Here is a 20,196-nt window from a genome sequence, read left to right as displayed (position 1 = left end):
CCCCAGAGACCAGATTTTGGGGTTGTTTATTAGAAGGGCACTCATTTGTAGTTTTGAATAGGTATCTGAGATCTCCCAGGGGCTCACAGGTGTATTGAGTGTCCTCTTCTGTTTTCTTCCACAGCTTGACTCATGAGTAGTGAATCCAGGAGTCATGTCCTGGCACCTTGACCGCTGTGGGAGTAGACAGTATTACAGGGTAGGGGCCCTTCCATGTGGGCTGGAGTTGAGCCTTTGGGGACCCATCTTTCTAGACTTTAATTAGGACTTGAGTCCCTGGAGCATATAGTGGCGAGTCCTTAGAGTCTTTTGGGTCCTGGTTCATACCTCACAAGCGTATATCCTGTTGGAATTGCCCAACGGCCATGGTATAAGACTGGAGGGTCTGAACCTCTGGATCTAGGAAGAGGTCATTGACATAAACAAAAGGTCTCCCATAGAGCATCTCATAAGGACTAAGACCAACCTGTTCCTTAGGGCCAATACGGGTGCAGAGGAGAGCTATTGGTAAAGCCTCCTTCCATCCCAGGGAGGTCTCTTGGGTTATCTTTTTTATCACTGATTTTAAGAATTGGTTGGCTCTTTCTACTTTTCCTGAAGCTTGAGGCCTCCAGGCACAATGGAGATAATAAGTAATGCCCAATGCTTTAGAGACTCCTTGGGTGATCTTAGAAGTAAATGATGTCCCATTGTCACTTTGTAATGACCTGGGCAGACCAAACCTTGGAATGATTTCATGGAGCAGTTTTTTTTACCACCTCCTCAGCCTTCTCAGTTCGGGTGGGAAAGCCTTCAATCCATCTTGTGAATGTATCTATCATGACTAATAGGTATTTATACCCTTGAGAAACTGGCATCTGGGTGAAGTCCATCTGCCAGTCCTCTCCTGGATAGGCCCCACATCGTTGGACGGGCTGGGCCAGCTGGGGTCTTCGAGCTCCTTGGGGGTTGTTTAATTGGCAAGTGGGACAAGAGGAGACCACTGCCTTATAGTTGTTTGGAGGCCTGTTCCTCTGAAAGACCTTTCTAGTAATCTTTGGAGGGCCTTTTCTCCTAAATGAGTGGTGGCATGTAAGGAGTTAACCAACTTCCATTGGAGGTTCCCAGGCAGAAAAAGGAGCCCCTCCTTTTGGAACCACCCCATATGATCTTCTTGAAAGCCCTCACTCTTAGCTTTAAGAGTCTCACCTTCAGTATATGAAGGAGTTTCTGGCAAGCTAGTCTGTGGAACTAAGGTGGCAGCCCCTATTAGGTCATGGTTCTGTAATGCTGCTCTCTTAGCTGCCTGGCCGGCTGCTTGGTTCCCTCGTGCCACTTCAGTGCTCCCTTTTTGGTGTCCTTTACAGTGGGAGACTGAAACCTCAGTGGGCAGATGGACTGCCTCCAGGAGTCTAAGGATTTGATCACCATAGTTGATTGGGGATCCTTGGGTGGTCAAATGGCCTCTTTCTTTCCAAATAGCTGCATGTGCATGTAGCACCAGAAAGGCATACTTGGAGTCAGTGTAAATGGCTATTCTTTTTCCTTTTCCCAGCTCTAAAGCTCGAGTCAGGGCTATGAGCTCAGCTAATTGGGCTGAAGTACCTGGTGGCAGAGGTTTAGCCTCTGTGATCTCAAAATTGGAGACTACTGCATATCTGGCTCTTCTTTTTCCATCCATGACAAAGCTGCTTCCATCAGTGTACCAGATTTCCTCAGCATTGGTCAGAGGATCTTCTGACAATCCCTCTCGGGGTTTTGTCCAGTGGTCCAAGGTTTCTAGACAGGAGTGAAAGGGGAGAGAGCCCTCGGGGGTAGGCAGGAGGGTGGCTGGGTTAAGAACCTCACAAGTGAGGCCTGGATTTTCCATCAGTATTACTTGATATCTGATTCTTTGATCAGACATCCATAAATGGCCTCTCCCATTTAGGAGTTGTTTTACTTGGTGGCTGGTAAAAATAGTTAGTTTGCCCCCAAAGGAGAGTTTTAAAGCATCTTCTATCATGATTGCAATAGCTGCAAGATTTCGAAGGCAGGGGGGGCAGCCTTGGGTGATTGGATCAAGTCTCTTGAATAAGTAAGCTACAGGCTGGGGCCCAGATCCCAACCTTTGAGTTAACACTCCCAAGGCTATTCCCTCTCTTTCATGGACATAAATTTGGAATGCTTTTTTTTGGATCTGGCAACCTCAAGGCAGGTGCCTGCGTTAAGGCCTATTTTAGTGTAGCCTCTGCCTCCTTTTGAGGCATTCCCCACATTAGTGGGATTGAATCATCTCGTCCCTTTAAGCTTTTATATAAGGGCTGGGAAATTAGACCACAGTTGGGTATCCAGATTCTACAATTCCCAGTTAGCCCCAGGAGAGCTCGCAATTGTTTTCGAGTCATGGGGGAGGGCAACTGGAGGCTGTACCCGATCAGAGGACAGCCTCCTGGACCCATGTGTAATCTGAACTCCCAGGCAAGTGACCTTTGTCTCGACCATCTGTGCCTTAGCACGGGAGACTTTAGAACCTGAATTGCATGTTGTTGGCACTTTTCTCATCTGGAGAGCAGATTAGTAGGTTATCTACATATTGTAATATTTTCCCATTAGGTCCCAGGTCCAGATCTAGGAGATCCTGGCTAAGGGCCTGTCCAAACAAGTGAGGTTATCTCTGAACCCCTGAGGTAATACTGTCCAAGTCATCTGTTGGTGTTTTTCTCCTGGGGCCTCCCACTCAAAGACAAAAAGATATTGGGATTCTTTAGCCAGTGGTATGCAAAAAAAAAAAAAAAAAAATGCATCTTTGAGGTCCAAGACTGTAAACCACTTGGCACTGGGTGGGATTTCTCCCAAGATTACATAGGGATTGGGTACTGTGGGATGGAGGGGGACTACAGTTTCATTTATGATCTGGAGATCTTGAACCATTCGCCAGATTCCATCCTTTTCCTTTACTGAGAGGATTGGGGTGTTACATGGCGAACTGGTGGGGACCAATAGCCCACAAGCAAGGAATTTATTTATTAAAGGCTGTAGTCCCTCCCGAACCTCTCTTTTGAGAGGACATTGTTTCCGGTTAGGAAACCGAGTGGGGTCTCGGAGGACAGTGATGACCGGTTCAGCTTGGTGGGCTCGTCCGGGAATCCCCTGGTCCCACACCTGGGGGTTAATTTTGTCCTCCCATCGTCTTTGTTCTCTCTCTATTGGAGAAGGTGTAATGGATTCTTCAGTAGTAACCAGAAGCTGTAGGGCCCTAGGGGCTGAAGAGCTCCCCATCACAAGGGTGGTCCCCAGTTCAGTGAGTATGTCTCTTCCCATTAAGGGAGTAGGACACTCAGGGAACACCAGAAACTGGTGGGAGAAAAATCTGTCCACCCCAGCAACCAAGAAGTGCTTGGGTGAATCTTCTAGTAGTTGCTTTTCCTGTAGCACCCAAAATGGTACAAGTTTGGGAGGAGAAGTCTCCGGAGTAGGAGATCAAGACAGAGTAGGTAGCCCCTGTGTCAACCAAGAAATTCTCTGACCTACCTGCCACATCCAGTTGCACCCTTGGCCCCAGCCCCGTGATGGTTATCTGTGACAGGCGGGCTGGCTGGAGCGGGCCGCTTCAGTCCTCTTGAACCATCGTGAGGGAAGGCTTGGCGCTTGACCTTGAGGCTCTTGGGTCCCGAGGGCAGAGTGCCGCCCAATGTCCCAGTTGATGGCATTTGTGGCAAGCTGTTCTAGGAGGTTGTCACGGTTAGGACACTCTTTGGCCCAATGCCCCGCCTGTCTACAGATTAGGCATTTGCCTCGTGCTTTGTCATTCAAGGACTCGGGGTGTGCCGTAGGGCTTCCCTGGAGGGCGGCCAGCATCTGGGCATGTCTTGTCTCTTTCCTTCTCTCCCTCTCCTGGACCTTGGCCTCCTTCTCCTGTTCTCTGTTATAAAAGGTATTGGTGGCTGTCTGGATCATCTCATCTAAAGAGGCAGCAGGGTCCTGCTGCTGTAGCTGTTGTAACTTAATTCTGATATCTGATGCACATTGGGACAGGAATTTGTCCTTTAAAATCACCTGTCCTTCGTAAGAGTCTGAGTCCAAATTGGTAAACTTTTGGAGGGCCTCTTTTAGCCTTTCCAGATGGGGTTCTCATTGGGCTCCTGAGTTATTGCTGAGACCCAGGCATAGCTGATTACTTTTTGCTGGGCTGCTTTCAGTCCTGCCTTTATACAGATTAGAAAATGATCCCTTTCCCAGATGTGCTCAGGGTCATTATAATTCCAGTTAGGATCGGAGGAGAGGACTGCAGTTTCCCCTACTGGGTATCTATCGCTTGACACATGAAGCCCTGTTGCATACCCCCGGGCTTCCTTTAAGACCCTAGTATGTTCAGGATCAGATAAAGTTTGACTAAATATGACCATGATGTCCTTCCACATCAAGTCAAAGGCCAAGGTAATATGTTCGAGTGTATCTATATATTTGCCTGGGTCATCTGTATAGCTTCCCAGGTCTTGTTTGATCTTAGTTCTAAGAGGGAGAAGGGTTTATGGACTCGGGTTAGTCCGAATTCTCCTCCAGTTTCAACTAAGGGACATACTCGAGCTGGCTTTTGTGGAGGGGGTGCTCCCGGATATGGGGGCACGCTTGGATACAAGGAAGCAGCACCAGGCCCCTCGGGAGCTGTGGGAGGTGAGCCTTCACGGGGGCTTCCTTCTCTCGGTTGCCTGTGCCTAACACCATTGCCTAGTGGGCTCACTTTTAGGGCGCACAACAACCCCGTACTTAAGACAGAGTTCCTTCATACCTCTCAGCCTGAAGAAAATTTGGACATAGGGGATCTCTGTCCATTTCCCTTGTCTTTTGAAGAATAATTCTAATTGCAGGATGGTATTGTAATTTAAAGTCCCATCCTCGGGCCAGTGTTCCTCGTCCCCCAGTGGATACCGTGGCCACGCAGTGGCACAAAAGAATTTTAAACGACTCCTCCTCAGAGTTAGAGGATCAAATAGCTTCCAGTTATCAAGGATGCATCTCAAGGGTGTCTGCCGGGAAGTGGATTGGTTATTTCCCATCTGAAAAACAGTCATGTTAGGGAGGAAAAGAAAAAAACTAATAGGCTCTTTGAAGCTTATCCTACCCAGTACTGTGGCAACCTGAGAGCCAGGTGCCTCCGGGTCAGGATACAGATCTCCAGGCAGGCTGAGGCGTGACAGCCTCCGAGAGATCGAATCCCTGGGCAGGTCGAGGCGTGATGGCCTCCTGAGAATTGGGCCCTTCTCTCTGAATCCTAGCAAATCTACCTCCCACTTATTGCTTTGTCTCTCACTGAATTTTTGCAATAAGACCTCAGAGCCTGGGCCGGGTATCCTGGGTTTTGGTCGGGCTCACGTTCCGGGAGAAAGAGCGGAAGGAAAAGAGGGAAAAGCAGTGGGAAAGATGTACCAAGGAATCCCCTTCATAGCCTACTGGAAAATTTGCTAGATATCTGACCGGTGCTCAGTTTTCATTGGCCTGATTCTTGGAACAGAGAAGAGTAGGGACAGAAGAACCCCCACCGGCTTGGGTAACCGCTACTGGGGCTCAGCAGATAGCGCCTTTGGGACATACCGAAGGGTGGCCTCTCCAGAGTCCCTCAGTTGCGCCCACTGCCGCCCGCCTGTTCGCGGGGGGTTCGAGGAAACAAGAAACGAGAGATTGTAAAGGAGTTAAGATTTTGTTAGGCATGTCCCTCCAGCCATAGGAGCGAGGACTCCTACCTTAACCGGAGGTCTGCTGGAATCTGCGGCTGAGCCGCGTGGGCTTTCTGCTGAGTTCGTCTTTCGCTGCCCCGGTTTCCAGCACGATGGGCCTTCCGCTGCGCTGGGTTTTCCTCGCGTTCCGCTTCTACCGCGGGAGCTTCGCTGAGCTGGGCTCCTTCTGCGCCTGGCCTCTTCTGCGCGGAGGGTGTCTCAGCCAGGTTAAGCCCGGGTCACGGCCCCAGAGATGGCAGGCGAGGGTATGCTCCCCGGTTCTTGGTCTCGTCACAACAAAAATTTGGAGTGACGGACATTAAAGCCCCTCGGCGGGTCACAGCTCTCGGAGGACAGACCGTATTATAGCTCTTAGATAAATCAGTGTTACAGCTCTATTTTATTTAGATAATAGCAGGAAAATCCATCTTCGAGGCATGAGGGCACATCGATCCAAAGACGCGAAGAGAAGATCGCCCCATCGCGCAGGAGAGACGGGGGGGTGGGGGTGGGGGGCTTCGGCTCCCCTTTTTACATGTTTCTATGTCTCTGGGCCTGTCTTATGTAAATTGGGCCAGCCAGCAGTGTTGTTTGTTTTACCTGAGGTTCCCACTCAGGTCCTCAGACCTTCCTTTGTTCTATTTTCGCAGGCTTTCCCTTCCAGGTCTTTTGGCCACCGCCATTTTGGACTCTTTCCCCCTATTCTAACTACCTAACAAATCTAAGCAGAAAGCAGGTCATGTTGGCAAGAGCCAAAGCAATGACGGACACCCCAAGGGAGGGACTGTATCCCTGGCTCCTGATGAATATTCATTTATTTGTTGATCCATCCAATAGATAATTAGCAACTGTAAAACATGTCTTTCTCCAGTGATAAAGCAGAAACTCAAGGGGATTCCCTGGTAGTGCAGTGGTTAGGACTTGGCGCTCTCACTGCCCTGGGCGTGGGTTCAATTCCTGGTCGGGGAACTAAGATCCCACATCCAAAAAAAAAGAAAAAGCAGAAATTCAAATACTATAACCACATCCATCAAGTTGATTGTTAGAAACAAACACCTACAGGTCCATCCCAGGCGGGACTGTCCCAGGGGTGCAGTCAGTGGCTTCTTTTTTTTCCCCCCAGTTATTTTTGTTCGCTTGTTTTTTATAGTGAAGTAGTGAAACTACTGTTGATTTATTTCGCTACATCGGGTTTTCATTGTGGCATGCAAAATCTTTTGATGCTGCACAGACACTCTAGCTGGGGCTCATGAGCTTAGCTGTTCAGAGGCATGTAGATCTTAGTTACCTGACCAGGGATCGAACCCACATCCCCTACATGGCAAGGCGGTTTCCCAACCACTGGACCACCAGGGAAGTCCTACTGGCTTTGTTTTTGTTGTCACCACCTCCCCTCCCAAATTACGAATGGAATACAATAGTTGCAGGTAGAAAACTGGAAATGCGGTGAGCAGAGAGTAGGAAAGAGCCTCCACCAACCACGACTCCAACAGCCTGAGAGAACCTCTGCTGTGTTCTAACGTTGTTGTATCCACGTGTTCCGGGAAACAAACTCACTCAGAAGGACAATGCAGATAGTGGAGTGCAGGTTATTACACTGGCGGGCCCAGGGCAGAGTCTCCTCTTAGCCAAGGACCCCGACCAGTTTTTGTGAAAACCTTATATATCCTAAGTGTACTTGCTTAAACCCACCTCCCCAAATTCCCTGACAATCAAAGTTAACCCGTGATGCATATGCCTTAAGCCTAGGTAGTTAACAGTGGACAATTATCAATAGGTCTGTGGTCATACCCCAATAAGCATAATAGAATGTATGATTCTATTTGGTTACACAGATAATTAGGGTATTCTTTTAGCCACGGAGAGCCCTGGGGCTCTTCCATCTAGGGGGGCGTGGTTTTCCAGTTGGTATGTCGTTTCCATAGATAGTGGGCATATAGCTCAAAGTCCACAGTCCGGCCCAAGATGGAGTCCTGCTTTCAAGATAGAGCCTATTCTGTTTCCTCCTTCATTCCCCACTCTTGATGCTCTTAACTCATAGAATGAGCATCATTCCTAGGGATATATTGCACCCTGGCTCTCCGACTGCCAATTTGGGAAAACGACACATACCTTTGGGCTACAAAGTTCATAATACATTGTAAAATGCAGGGTCCACAGAGCAGAACTATCAAGGCAACTATAACAATGGTAAATAGAGTCTTCCACCAATCACCCTTCACCCAAGATAGTACCGAAGTCCAGAAAGGAATGTTTTCAATTGACATTGGTTTTACCTGGTTTTTTTTTTGTGTGTGTGTCATATCATCTAAAGCAGCTGATACATTGCCAGATAAATCAGGAATATATACACAACATTCAACCTTAATTATAGCACAGGTCCCTCCTTGAACAGCTGTGAGAATGTCCAAAACCATTCTATTTTGAATTACTGCTTTTGTTACTTCTGTGAAACTGGTGTTTACATAATATGTAACCCCATGACCTGAGTCTATTAACTGTAGGTCTGGCTTACACCAAGAGAGCAGGGAGAGATTATGATCGACAAGAGAAAGGAAAGTCTCTTTTGGTCGTCCCAGGAAAGAGCAGAGTGATTTAAAATCTTCTTGGTGGAGCGGTAACACCCACCAGGGAAGTCCATCCATCACAGACAGAGGCATAGCCCCACATACCCAACAGTTGGAGGTGTTGTAAAGTCTGCATAGGAATGTGCACATTGATGAGGCCAAGCAGCAGGAGTTGATCATGCGGCTTTATCCTGAAGGGGCTCGTCCGGGATCTTCTTTTCCTTCTTCTTAAGGATGATCTTAGTCAGTGGGGTCCCTCTGCGCAGTCCACTCAGCGTTTTTGGGGTCTGTGTGGTTTCCTCTCTTCACCCTCGTATGATGGGTCCAAGGGGCAATACCTGCAACTTTAACTGCAGTAGGGGTAGTTAGAATAACAGTATACGGGCCCTTCCACTGAGCAGCTAGTAAATCATGTTTCCAATCTTTGACCCATACTTGGTCACCAGGCGTAAACTCATGAATCTGTTCCCCAAGGGGGAATGGCACCCTTACTTGTACAAACTTAGTTACCTGACTTATTACCTTACCCAGTTCCATCTGCTGTGAAATCCTATCCCCCTTTCAGTTCAGTTCAGTTCTTTCGCTCAGTCGTGTCTGACTCTTTGCGACCCCATGAACCGCAGCGCGCGAGGCCTCCCTGTCCATCACCAACTCCTGGAGTCCACCCAAACCCATGTCCATCCAGTCGATGTTGCCATCCAACCATCTCATCCTCTGTTGTCTCCTTCTCCTCCTGCCCTCAATCTTTCCCAGCATCATGGTCTTTTCAAATGAGCCAGCTCTTCGCATGAGGTGGCCAAAGGATTGGAGTTTCAGCTTAAGCATCAGTCCTTCAAATGAACACCCAGGACTGATCTCCTTTAGGATGGACTGGTTGGATCTCCTTACAGTCCAAGGGACTCTCAAGAGTCTTCTCCAACACCACAGTTCAAAAGCATCAATTTTTCGACGCTCAGCTTTCTTTATAGTCCAACTCTTACATCCATACATGACTACTGGAAAAACCATAGCCTTGACTATACGGACCTTTGTTGGCAGAGTAATGTCTCTGCTTTTTAATATGCTGTCTAGGTTGGTCATAACTTTCCTTCTAAGGAGTAAGCATCTTTTAATTTCATTGCTGCAATCACCATCTGCAGTGATTTTACCTGAGGCAAATTTGTTGACACCTGTTTTATTATGGGAGGGGGCCTCCCATACACAATTTCATACAGAGAATAGTCATGGGACCTTGGGGTCATCCTGAGTCTGAGCAGAGCCATCGGAAGCAAGTCCACTCAGAAGCAGTCAGTCTCTATGATCCACTTGGAGAGTGTCTCTTTTAAGTGTCCAGTTGGTTTGTCCCACCATCCCAGAACTCTGGGGCCTATATGCAGTGTGCAGTTTCCATTTTATGTTTGAAGTTTTGCTTACTTGTTGTACTAAATCAGGTACGAAAGCCGGGCCATTGTCTGATCCAATGTTGGTAGGAAACCCAAATCTGGGACCTATTTCCCTAAGCAGGCACTGGGCTACTTCTGATGCTCTTTCAGTCCGGGTAGGAAAAACTTCTACCCATCCCGAGAACGTACATACCATGACCAGCAGGTAACAGTAGTGTTGGTGAGGTTTCATTTCAGTGAAGTCCACTTCCAGGTGTTCAAAGGGCAGTGTGCCTTTCAGCTGAATCCCCAGAGGTTTTTGTCCATGCTGAGAGCCTGTGAGCAGGCAGTGCAGTTCTGAGATTCTGTCCTGCATAGGGAAGAGAGGTGGGGAACCAAGAAATATTTTCGAATTAGCTCTTCCAGTTTACCATGGCCTAGGTGTGTCACTTGGTGTGTTTGGCTTACCAGAGTGGGTGCCAGCCCCTCTGGTACCAATAATTTGCCACTTGGCAATCCCCACAATCCCTTTTCAGTCTTGATAGCCCCTTCTGCTTTGGCTAGTTGGTTTTGGGGTTCAGTGTATTTTGGGGAGTCTAGCGTTAGCTCAGGCAGCTCCGCCAATACGAGAGCTTTAATAGGGGCCTCACTTGTTACCCTCAAGCCCTCGGCTGCTTGTTTAGCAGTCTTATCTGCCAGTCTGTTTCCCCGAGCCCAGGGGGTATCCTCTTTTTGATGTCCTCGGCGGTGTATGACTGCAACCCTTTCTGGTTTCCAGACAGCATCTAATAGGGTCAGAATTTCTTCCTTATTTTTGATATTGTTTTCCATTAGCTGTCAAAAGGCCTCTCTCCTTATACAGAGCCGCGTGTCCATGCAGTGCGGCAAAAGCATGCGTGGAGTCAGTGTGAATATTTGTCTTCCTCCCTTTTGGCAGCGGGAGGGCCCGGACGAGAGCACGTAGTTTGACCTGTTGCACAGAGCAGTGTGATGGCAGAGAGCTAGCCTCAGCGACGGCTTCTCCCGTGACTCTGCACGTCCCGACAGTCATTGTCCTCGTTTCCCCAGGCTGGTGCCATTGGTGTACAGGGCCAAATCTGGGTCCGGGATTGGCTGGTCTCTGAAGTCAGTTCTGCTGGCATATCTCCTTGCAATCATGTGAGGGCCCACATTCTCCCACAGGAAGGAGAGTGGCTGGATTCAAGGCCTGACAAGACTCAGTAGTAACATGGGGGTTCTCACATACCAGTCCCTGGTATTGAGTAATCCGGGATGTCGACAGCCATTTGTGGGGGTCTCCTCACAGGAGGGTGTGTTGACCTCATGTGGGACTTTTATGATTAAATCTTGGCCCAAAGTCAGCTTGGTTGCGTCCTGGATCAGTAAGGCAACCATAGTAACTGCCTGTAAGCATCCCAGCCACCCAGTGGCAACAGTGTCCAGCTGATTTGAGAGATAAGTCCCTGGTCTGTCCCAGGTCCCCATAGCCCGGGGACAACATCCCATAGCCACCTTGTCCTTTTCAGTCACATAAAGAGTAAACGGCTTAGCAGGGTCTGGCAGGCCCCAGGCAGGTGCTGAGGTCATTGTACTGGGGTTTGAGTTCTACCAGTGGGACTTGTTTTGCAAGCCTGCGGAGGTTGTCTTCTGCCCAGACCTCAGGGAATCTGTTGACTTAATTCTCTCCACTGTTTAGCCTGTCCGGTTTCCCTTCCGGGAGATTGTGCAACCTCCATTCATCTTGAGGGGTTACCTAGAAGAAGAGTAAATACGGGGTTGAGCCCACTCAAAGAGTGGATCTTTTAGGGGAAAGGTCACTTGTGCCCCCAATTTAGACAGCAAGTCTCTTCCCAACAAAGGTACTGGCCATTTAGGGATGTTTAAAAATTCACAAGTCACTTGGTGTCCCCCGCATCTGACATTTCTGGGGTAGGCTTGAGACACAAAGGCTGCATTTATCACCATCTGAGACCCAGCAGCCTCTGGATCTATTGGCGAATAAAGTCTATAGGCCTCGCATAGTCTTTCGTAGAACTCAGAGTGTGATTGGCTTTCCCTTAAAATCACTTCGGAGGATTTGGCCATACTCATAGGTTTTCGGGCCCCCCTCTAAGGCCTTGTAAAATAGCCGCCCGATATCTCTCCAGGCGGCCTCTCCCTTCCTCTGCGTTACAGTCCCAATCGGGCCTCTCACCGGGGGTGGCGAGTTCTGCCATCACTGCAGGTTTGCAGTACCCCCAGGTGCCATTTCTCTGAGCCATTTTCTGGCCTCTGTGCTGAAGAGGGAGACTAGAAGTTGGATTATGTCATCCCATGTAGAACGGTGGGTTCGAAAAATAGTCTCCATTACCCTAATCTGGTAATAATAGGCTACGGAGGACTGATAGTGGTGGCCGTCTGTCCCCAGAACCAGAGGCGGCTGTAACTCTCTGAGGGGCATCTGTAGCTGGGCCCTTTCCTCTGGCTCCTTGGCGGAGCGCAGCCTCTGTTTAACGCTGGTGTCTCCTTTCCCCTTCCTGTCAGTACTCACGGGGCGGGAGAGGCGGGTATAGCTTGGGCGGTTCGGCTGGAGCCGGATCCAGGAAGTGTTGGACGGAGGCTTCTGCCACCGGGACCGGAGCCTGCCGAGGTGGCGGCTCTACTACCTCTGGGGGAGCTGACGGAGGACTGCAGGAACTTCACCTGGCCCTGGATCGGGCATTAAGGCGGCCTCCTGTCCTGGTGGAGCACTGGGCCGGAGGGCGCGTCATCATCCAGTGTGGGGGAGGGGCAGGTCATCCTTGTCCAAATCCTGCCAGATCCCAGCGGGAGAAGGGGAATCGGCGTGTCTTCACCTGCCAGTCAGCATGGCCGAACCAGAACACCAGGTGGTCCAAGACTGTTTCTCCCTTAAAGTCCGTTCTGCCTTGATCAGGTGCGGATGAAAACACAGATGGGTTAAATATCCCACGCCCCAGGCCATCTCTGGAAAAGCCAATTCATACTCACTTATGTATCCCCCTCCTTCTAGCCTGACAGTTCCGAGGGGGTCAAGAATTTCACAGCAGGCAGGACACCTCCTGGGGGAGGGCAGAATATGAGCTTACAAGGACCAGTTTCCTATCCTAAAAATCCCCTGGTGATTGCTTGGTAATAATTTTCCCTGAGATGGCATGGATACACCTCCTAAATGACCTTCACAAACTTCCTTCCTAAGCCCTAACACGCTTATTGACCTGTGTACCAAGCAATCTCTGCCACCAGCCTATTCCAGGCTCTTGTGGGTCCCTGTCCCTTTTAGTCCCTTCCAGGGGGGTGATCAGGCCCCCTTTTCCACCCTGCTGGGTGGGTTCCTCCTTACCAACAGAGGGAGTGCTCAGTTCCCCTGCTGCTGTCCACTACCTACTAACGTGAAAGGTCCGGGCGTTGAGAAGCAGAATCCTTCCAGAAGGGTGGGGCGCCTTCCCCCCTCTAGAAGATTCAAGCCACAAGGCCTCGGAGTAGTCCCAAATGGGACTTGTCTCCTCAAAGTGAGGAGTTTCCCGGCCAATGCACCAAATGTAGCCACGTGTTCCGTGAAACAAACTCACTCAGAAGGACAATGCAGATAGTGGAGTGCAGTTTATTACACTGGCGGGCCCAAAGTAGAGTCTCCTTTTAGCCAAGGACCCCAACCAGTTTTTGCAAAAACCTTATATACCCTAAGTGCATAAGGGTCCCTGAAACTAGTCTGAACAAAGGAAAAAGAAAAATGCAATCAAATTTAACCAGTGATTCATATGCCTTAAGCCTAGGTAGTTAACAGTGGACAATTATCAATAGGCTTGTGATCATACCCCAAGAAGCATAAAAGAATGTATGATTCTATTTGGTTACACAGATAATTAGGGTATTCTTTTAGTGATAGAGAGCCCTGGGGCTCTTCCATCTGGGGGGGCGTGGTTTTCCAGTTGGTATGTTGTTTCCATAGATAGTGGGCATATAGCTCAAAGTCCACAGTCCGGCCCAAGATGGAGTCCTGCTTTCAAGATAGAGCCTGTTCTGTTTTCTCCTTCACCTTTAAGCAGATCATGTGTGTACCCTGTCAAAATGAGGGAGACCTGGATGAGGAGACAGGCTCTTCCAAAGGCACCATGTTCCTGGTGAACTTAACTTTTAACCCTGGGTACTGGAAGTGAGAAAGAAAAATTCCCTAACTGATGACCTTTACGGGAAGGCAGTTTTGAGTTTCTGGAAGGGTTAAAGGAACGGCCAGACTTCAGAGCTGAGCTCCACTCTGGTTCTGCCACCCTCCACTGCATGACCTTGGACGTGGTGCATCACCTATCCTGGCCCCAGTGCCGCATCTGTAAAATTAATGGGATAATGTTTATAAAGTATGCAGTCTGGTACACAGTAGGTGCTTAGTAAGTAGATTCATCCCCAGTCCCTCTCCCACCAGCACCCACTTCATCCAGCACTCAAATTTACCCAGAACTTCCCTACTTCTACCTATAGTTTATGTGAATTACCCATTTATCCTTCATAAACACTGTACGATGCTAGCAACGGATCCCTATTTTACAGATGAGAAAACTGAGGCTCTGAGAGGTGAAATAAATACCACTCAGCGTTAAAAAACAATGAAACAGGGACTTCCCTGGTGGTCCAGTGGCTAAGACTCAGAGCTCTCAATGCAGGGGGTCTGGGTTTGATCCCTGGTCAGGGAACTAGATCACGAATGCCGTAACTAAGATCCAATGCAGCAAAATAAAATAAATTAAAAAATAATTAAATAAGGCCATTTGCAGCAACATGGATGGACCTAGAGATGACCATATTAAGTGAAATAAGTCAGACAGAAAAAAGACAAATATGATATCACTTATATGTGGAATCTAAAAAAAAAAAGGATACAAATGAACTTACAAAACAGAAATGGACTCACAGACATGGAAAGCAAACTTATGGTTACCAAAATGATTTGCAGGGGAGGGTATAAGTTAGAAGTTTGAGATTAACATATATATATGTCCGCAAAGAGCTGGACACAACTGAAGCAACATAGTACTCATGCACGCTATATATTTAAAATAGATAAACAACAAGGACATACTGTATAGCACAGACTTTCTGCTGAAAATAGTTATAAGATGTTTTAATGATGTTTAATCACAAAACAGTATAAAAGTTATGGGGAGGAGAAAGCAAACCAGTCATTTCACTACATATATAAGAAGCTGAAGCCCAGAGAGGTTCAGGGGTCTCCCCGAGGCCTCCCAGCATAGGCTGGGAAGACAGAAGCCATTCAAACCCAGACCCTGAGCAGATGCAGATCAGAAAGTGGTCTTTGAACTCCCAGTTGTCGACACTTCCGCTTAGCCTGGGCCCCAGGAAAGGCACCTCCATCCTCCATCTAACTTGTTCTTTCCGTTAATGGGAAGAGCTGCGCTGTGCCATGCTTAGTCACTTCAGGCTTGTCCAACTCTTTGTGGCCCCATGGACTGTAGCCCACCAGGCTCCTCTGTCCATGGGGATTCTCCAGGCAAGAATACTGGAGTTGCCATGCCTTCCTCCAGGGGAATCTTCCCAGCCCGGGGATCAAACGCAGGTCTTCCACATTGCAGGCAGACTCCAGCATCGGAGCCACTAGAGAGGGGAGCCCAAGGGGAAGAGTTAGGCGATAGTGTTACCGCCTAGGGTTCTGGGCTTCCTCAACCAATAGACGATCAGGCAAGGCTTTACTGGGGCTCCTGTCCTGGCAGCCGGGCGGGAGGGAGAGAAAACAAGTAACAGATTCCTTTGTTTGCTCTCCCAAGAGGGGGCGAACTCATTCCTTACATGGGGTGAGGGTAGAGGTGTGTCCAGGGGTCAGGTTGGAGGGGTGGCTTAGGTGGTCTGCCCACTCCTCTGTGGGGTTGTGTGCAGGGGGCATGCACAATACCCTCCTTTTAATCCCAATACCCACTTTTTGCTCCCAGCTCTTCAGAAATGGCAGCTGGGTGTTATTGTCTTTTTGTATCTGAGGAGCCTGGCAGGCTACAGTCCATGGGGTTGCAAAGAGTAGGACAAGACTGAGCACGCACACAGTTTATTTTTAGTTTTTTGCTTTGCTATCAAAGTAAGTTACATTTATTATTACTGCAATGTTTGCTAGGCAGTGTTTTGGGTCCTTTCAGCTACTTGGAGAAGCATTCATTCGTTCATTCTAACTGGAATCAGTTTGTCTGGGTCCAAGTCTCCAGCACCTGTATATATTCTCTCTCTGCATCCTCTTTCCTTATCTGTATAATGATAGGAAATAAAACCAGTAGGGTTGTTGCCATGATTAAATGAGACAAAGGCACCAAAGAGCACCCTGTAAATGTCTTAAAAGGAAACTTACTTAGGGTCACAGGGCAGCTGCGTCCTTCCTGTCTTGTAGGTCCTCATTTTAGCTGGGGACCCAGGTAGTTCCAAGTGTGTGCCAGACGATCACAGGGAAGGGGTTGGGGGGATGGGGGGGTGGGGAGGAGAGGTGGGTGGGTAGGGACGAGGCATGGAGCAGACATGCCCCTGGCAGCAGAGATGAAAGAATAAGCAAAAGCCGGAGCCCGGAAGCCAAAAATTGACTTGACTCCGGGGGCTTTTACCAGGCACCGCGGTGACATTGGACTCACATTTTAAAGAACCCGTATTTTCCACCACTTCTCTACTGTGTGTGTATTCCAGCACGTGAATTGCTTGTGAGTTTTTCCCAGCTGCCAGTGTATAGGGGATTGAGATCCTGGAATTGTTCTACTCCAGTCGGGGGAGCTGGGGAGCCTGGAGATTCTTTTAAACTCTCGGGCCGCAAGCTCCGGGCGCCCAAGGTCAGCGGTGGCTGCGCCGCTGCTGCTGGCTGGGCAGGGGAAGGTGGAGGGGGACCCGACCCGGGGGGAGGTGGGGGGGCAGAGGGCGGGGTCCGCGTCCAGTCCCGGGGTGGGAGGCGGGAGGCGGGGCCTGGTCGGGGGCGGAGCCTGTCCGGAAGGCGGGTCCCGCCTGGTGGGGGCGGGGCCTGGAGGGCGCGTCTGCCCCCCTGACACTCGCGTGCCGGACGCTTTTCGGGATGGAGGAAGCCCGGCCCAAAGTTGGGCTCCTGCAGGCTGGTGCGCCACTCGGCCCGAGGCTCTCTAGGACAGCGCCTCCGCCTCCCTGTCGCGACCTGGCCGGGCCCCAGGACCGGGGTCTGCTTCACGGGGTTCGGGGGTGCATGCTCTGCGTCCCAAGAGCAGCCTGGTGAGCGGCAGGACAGTCAACATGAGCCCTGCCAAGTGCAAGGTCTGTTCCCCTGACCGCAAAGTAAAGTAAGTAAGTCTTCAAATATAATGACAGTTATCTTCTTTAAGCTTGTGCCGAGTCCCTCCCACCCGACCCCCAACTCCCCGCCCCGAGTAAAGACAGGTTGCACCACCCAGTCTTCCCCACCCCCACCCAAAGAAACGCCGGCTTCAGTATGGCAGCTGGGGAGATGGAGCCCTCCTTGAAGACGCTAGCTCGGCTTGTCATTTGAAGTGGAGGCGGTTTTGGCAGTGATGTTGATTGGAAGAGGCAGCGCAGGAGCGCACAGGTGCCTCTAGTTGATAGGTTGACGGAGGCTGAGCTTTCCGCCTCGTCCTCCGCTTAGCCTTGATAAAGATGATGGTTGCACAAAGCAGGTGTTTTTAAACCTCGTGATCGTGAACCCCGGGGGGAACTCACGTGCCCCTGGGCAGGCATCCCATCTAAGGTTGTTTGCTAAGCAGATGAGCGCTGCCATTTCTGTGCCTGAGTCCTTGGTGCCAACTTGTTTTATCTCATTTCTTTGTCTCATTTTAATTGCATTTTTTAAAATTACCAAAGTGATGCTAATTATTTTCGTTGTTAAAAATTCAGAAAATTATAGATAAGAGAAAAAAGGAAGAACAAACTCAATCGTACTTCTGCCCCACATTTGCTCTTTATTAACAGTTGCTGTATAGTCTTGCAGCCTTTTTGTGTGTGTGCAGATGTATTTTAATTTATGAACTCGAATCATACTGAACATACTATATCGTAGCTCACATTTTCATTTTATATCTCATTCTTTTATAAGTATTCTACCACCAGGCTCAGCACACTGTGGCCCACAGTTTGTTTTTGTGTACCCTGTGAGCAGAGAATAGTTTTTACCTTTCTTTCCTTCTTTATCTATCTATCTATCTACACTGGGTCTTAGTTGAAGCACACGAGATGTTTTAGCTGTAGTATGTAGGATCGAGTTCCATGACCACAGGTCAAACCTGGGCCCCTGCAGTGGGAGCACAGAGTCTTAGCCACTGGACCACCAGGGAAGTCCCAAGAATAGTTTATAACTTTTGAATGGCTGAAACAAATCAAAAGAAGAATACTGTTTGGTGAGTTGTGAAAATTACATGGTCAGAGTTCAGTGTCTACAAATAAGGTTTTATTGGAACATATATAGCTGTTTTTGTGTTTCAAGGGCAGAGTTTAGTAGTGGAATAGAGACTGTGTAGATTCTAAAACCTAAAGTATTTACTATCCATTCTGGACAGAAAACATTTGCCAACCCTTGTTCTGCAACATGCAGAAGGGGTCCATTGTGTTCCTGTAAATGGATACACTTTAAAATGTATAAATAATCTCCTACAAAGAATGGATATTTGGGCTCCTTCTCCCTTTTTCTTATTATAACCAACACAGCAAAAAAACAGCTTCATAGCTAAGTATCACTTGTTCTTTTCCCAAGGTATATCCATCTGGCCCATAAATATTCCTTGAATATCTCCCGAGTGTAAGGTCTGCATCTAGAAGCAGGAAGGGACCCAGAAATCTTTGGTCAACCTGAGCTCTGCCTCCTGGGAACTCTTGATCTAGTGGGGAAAGCAGGTGTTTTCTCAGTAATTCAAAGTCAGGGCCCCCTGGGGCAATAGTAATTAAGTGCTTCCGTTATGAGGTGCTTTCAGGATGCCAGACTGAACACTCTGTATGTGTGAGCTCTGCATCACCACCATGGGACACTCAGTGGGTGCTGTCACCCCCATTTTACAGATGAGGAAACTGAGGCTGTCGGGGCTAGTGAGAGGATAACCAGGATTCACACAGGCTGTTGCACAAAGGGCTCTCCATGGGCAGCCATGTTCTAATGCTTGATGTGCTTGAACAAACTCTAAATGTCAGCCCTTCCTCATGTTGGACTAGTCAGAAGACTAAAGGACTCGGCTGGCAACTAGTGACTGTGGCTGGTGAGCATACCAGGGAAGTAAAGACTCCTAGAGCCAGAAGGACCTCAGTGGTTGTTGAGTTTCTCAGCTGTGGGCTTCAGAGAGAGCAAGAGACACTTCCCAGATGAGCGGCCGCTCCTCCAGGCGGGAGGCTGACCCTCCAGTTTTTTGGTCCTTCTGCAGAGCAGACTGTCAGAGCCTTCAGAGAGACTTGGAGGGCTCAGAGGGTGTCTGAGCAGAGGGCCCACGAAAGGGCAGGGCTCCCAGATTTGGGTCACGGTCATTTTTGTGCACTAAGTTTTTTGGGGAATATGGGAATCGCATTTCTTCCACATTTGGAGCCCTCATGTAACCTGTCTGGCCAAAACACTCAAATCCTAGAGTAACAAAAGCAGGTCAGGTGGTCTGGAAAGGAAACTTTTTTTTTTCCTATTACCACAAAAATTTAGCCTGTAACTCTTTCTTTTTCTTGCTGCACTGGCATGCAGGCTCTTAGTTGCGGCATGCAAGATCTAGTTCCCTGACCAGGGATTGAACCTGGGCCCCCTGCATTGGGAGGGTGGAGTCTTAACCTCTGTACCACCAGGAAAGTCCCTAACCTCTAACTTTTGTTGTTCAATCACTAAGTCTTATCTGACTCCTTGCAACCCCATGGATTGCAGTGTGCCAGGCTTCCCTGTCCTTCACTGTCTCCTGGACTTTGCTCAGACTCATGTCCGCTGAGCTGTGTAACCTTTAGCAAGTGTCGTCCATCCTCTGAACCTTGGTTTTCTCATCTGTTCTTGAGGCTGATCCTAACTGGACTTTTCAGGCTTCTTATGCACAGAACTTGGGGTCTTGAGTGCTTTCCTGAGTCAGCACAGATGTTTGCACAGCTGATAACAGTGATGACAGGATTCGGTTGCAGAAGAGGCCTGGGGAGTCACGAGGTGTTTGGGATCCTGTCCTGAAGGCCTAAACGATCTACTGAGGAGCCAGAACTAGCAGGAAGGCAAGGTCCCAAATGCCAGCCAGCATCCTTTGGTGTGCAAACAGGACTAGAGTTCAGAGAACAGATGAATGAATGTGGGTCAGAGTGGTTGGAGGAGAGCTTCTCAAGAGGAGTCTTGAGTGGAATAGCATGAAATAAAGTTGAGGACCATGATGCAGAAAATCTGGTCTTCAGTGAGCCCCACAATACCCGCATGATGACATCAATGAAAAGGGAATCTGGCTCAGCACCACGGCCAGCTGCCCATGTTGACCTGTTGATTGTTGGTCTGCAGGTGGGTCTTACTCCTGCGTGGTGACATTAGAATTTCCTGGGAGGGGGGAGGGTTTGAAAAATGTAGATGCCTGAGTCCTCCCTCAATCCCTCAACCCCCAGGGATGCTGACTGATTAGTAGCCTGGGCATCAGTTTTTTGGGAGACGGG

At 49.0% G+C, this 20,196-nt stretch overlaps 1 protein-coding gene across 3 annotated transcripts in view; it reads left to right on the top strand.

Moving 5' to 3' along the window:
- Positions 1 to 20,196, top strand: part of ACACB (acetyl-CoA carboxylase beta) — a 102,773-nt gene that overhangs the window by 7,104 nt on the left and 75,473 nt on the right. Inside the window, exon 1 of one of the 3 annotated variants that reach the window (XM_020907281.2) lies at positions 16,667 to 16,886. The exons of the other annotated variants lie outside the window; for them this stretch is intronic. Within the exon in view, the coding sequence (XP_020762940.2) occupies positions 16,840 to 16,886 (47 nt within the window). The 5' untranslated portion in view covers positions 16,667 to 16,839. Of the gene's footprint in view, positions 1 to 16,666; positions 16,887 to 20,196 lie in introns of those variants that run through there. 3 annotated transcript variants of the gene reach the window in all.

This window comes from Odocoileus virginianus, chromosome 12 (genome assembly GCF_023699985.2).
Source record: "Odocoileus virginianus isolate 20LAN1187 ecotype Illinois chromosome 12, Ovbor_1.2, whole genome shotgun sequence".
Classification (NCBI taxonomy): domain Eukaryota; kingdom Metazoa; phylum Chordata; class Mammalia; order Artiodactyla; family Cervidae; genus Odocoileus; species Odocoileus virginianus.
Note: the sequence above shows the minus strand (reverse complement) of the source record. Positions and strands in the feature narration are given on the sequence as shown.